General features: G+C 35.9%; 1 protein-coding gene across 1 annotated transcript in view; it reads right to left on the minus strand.

The window, feature by feature from the left end:
• Positions 1-663, minus strand: part of ENPEP (glutamyl aminopeptidase) — a 37,243-nt gene that overhangs the window by 1,271 nt on the left and 35,309 nt on the right. The window contains exon 18 of the mRNA XM_010168363.2: positions 166-306. Within this exon, the coding sequence (XP_010166665.1) occupies positions 166-306 (141 nt within the window). The remainder of the gene's footprint in view (positions 1-165; positions 307-663) is intronic.

A 663-nucleotide genomic window follows, 5' to 3' on the forward strand; every position in this document is an offset into this window, starting at 1 on the left:
ACTTTTTCACAGCAGATGGATATAATTGTGTTGAGTATGCTTTCAGTTTTCATTATGCAAAGGCTAGTGATTATAGCTGTATAGTGCAAAGACAGAAAAGGTGGCATAGAACAAGATACACAGATGGATGTAGACCTAAAGTTTCCAATGAATTAATTAGTGTACCTGTCAACTAAGTACTGCCAGTTAAGTCGGATCCAGTCCCAGGCCATTGTTTTCCCATAGGTGTTATATGAGATGTATCTCAGGACTGTGAACACATCTTGGCTTTTGATGAGACTGGTGTTGTAAATATATTTCAGATACCTAAGAGAAAAGCCAGAAGAATCAGTCAGAGCCTTTCATGAAAGACCATGGAAAGCCAATAACAAGTTAACACTCTCAGTGTAAACTTAAATGATGATGATGAGAAATAATGCAGTGCTAATATCTGTGTTTCTCAATTATTTGCCACCACAATCTACAGCCCATTTCCAAGCAGGAATATTATTTTTGTCTACAACAAGGTGAAGTACACTGATCTAAACCATAAGTATCTTTTGATAACTGTGTCAAGAGAGAATTGTATTGGAAGAAGTCTAAGCAGTTAGACATCTCTTTAGAAATAAGTAGGGTTTATGTCTCTAAGTTACTTGAAAATAGCCAAAACTATTTCAAGCACTT

The sequence above is a fragment of the Antrostomus carolinensis genome, unplaced genomic scaffold (assembly GCF_000700745.2).
Source record: "Antrostomus carolinensis isolate BGI_N321 unplaced genomic scaffold, ASM70074v2 scaffold975, whole genome shotgun sequence".
NCBI classification, from domain to species: domain Eukaryota; kingdom Metazoa; phylum Chordata; class Aves; order Caprimulgiformes; family Caprimulgidae; genus Antrostomus; species Antrostomus carolinensis.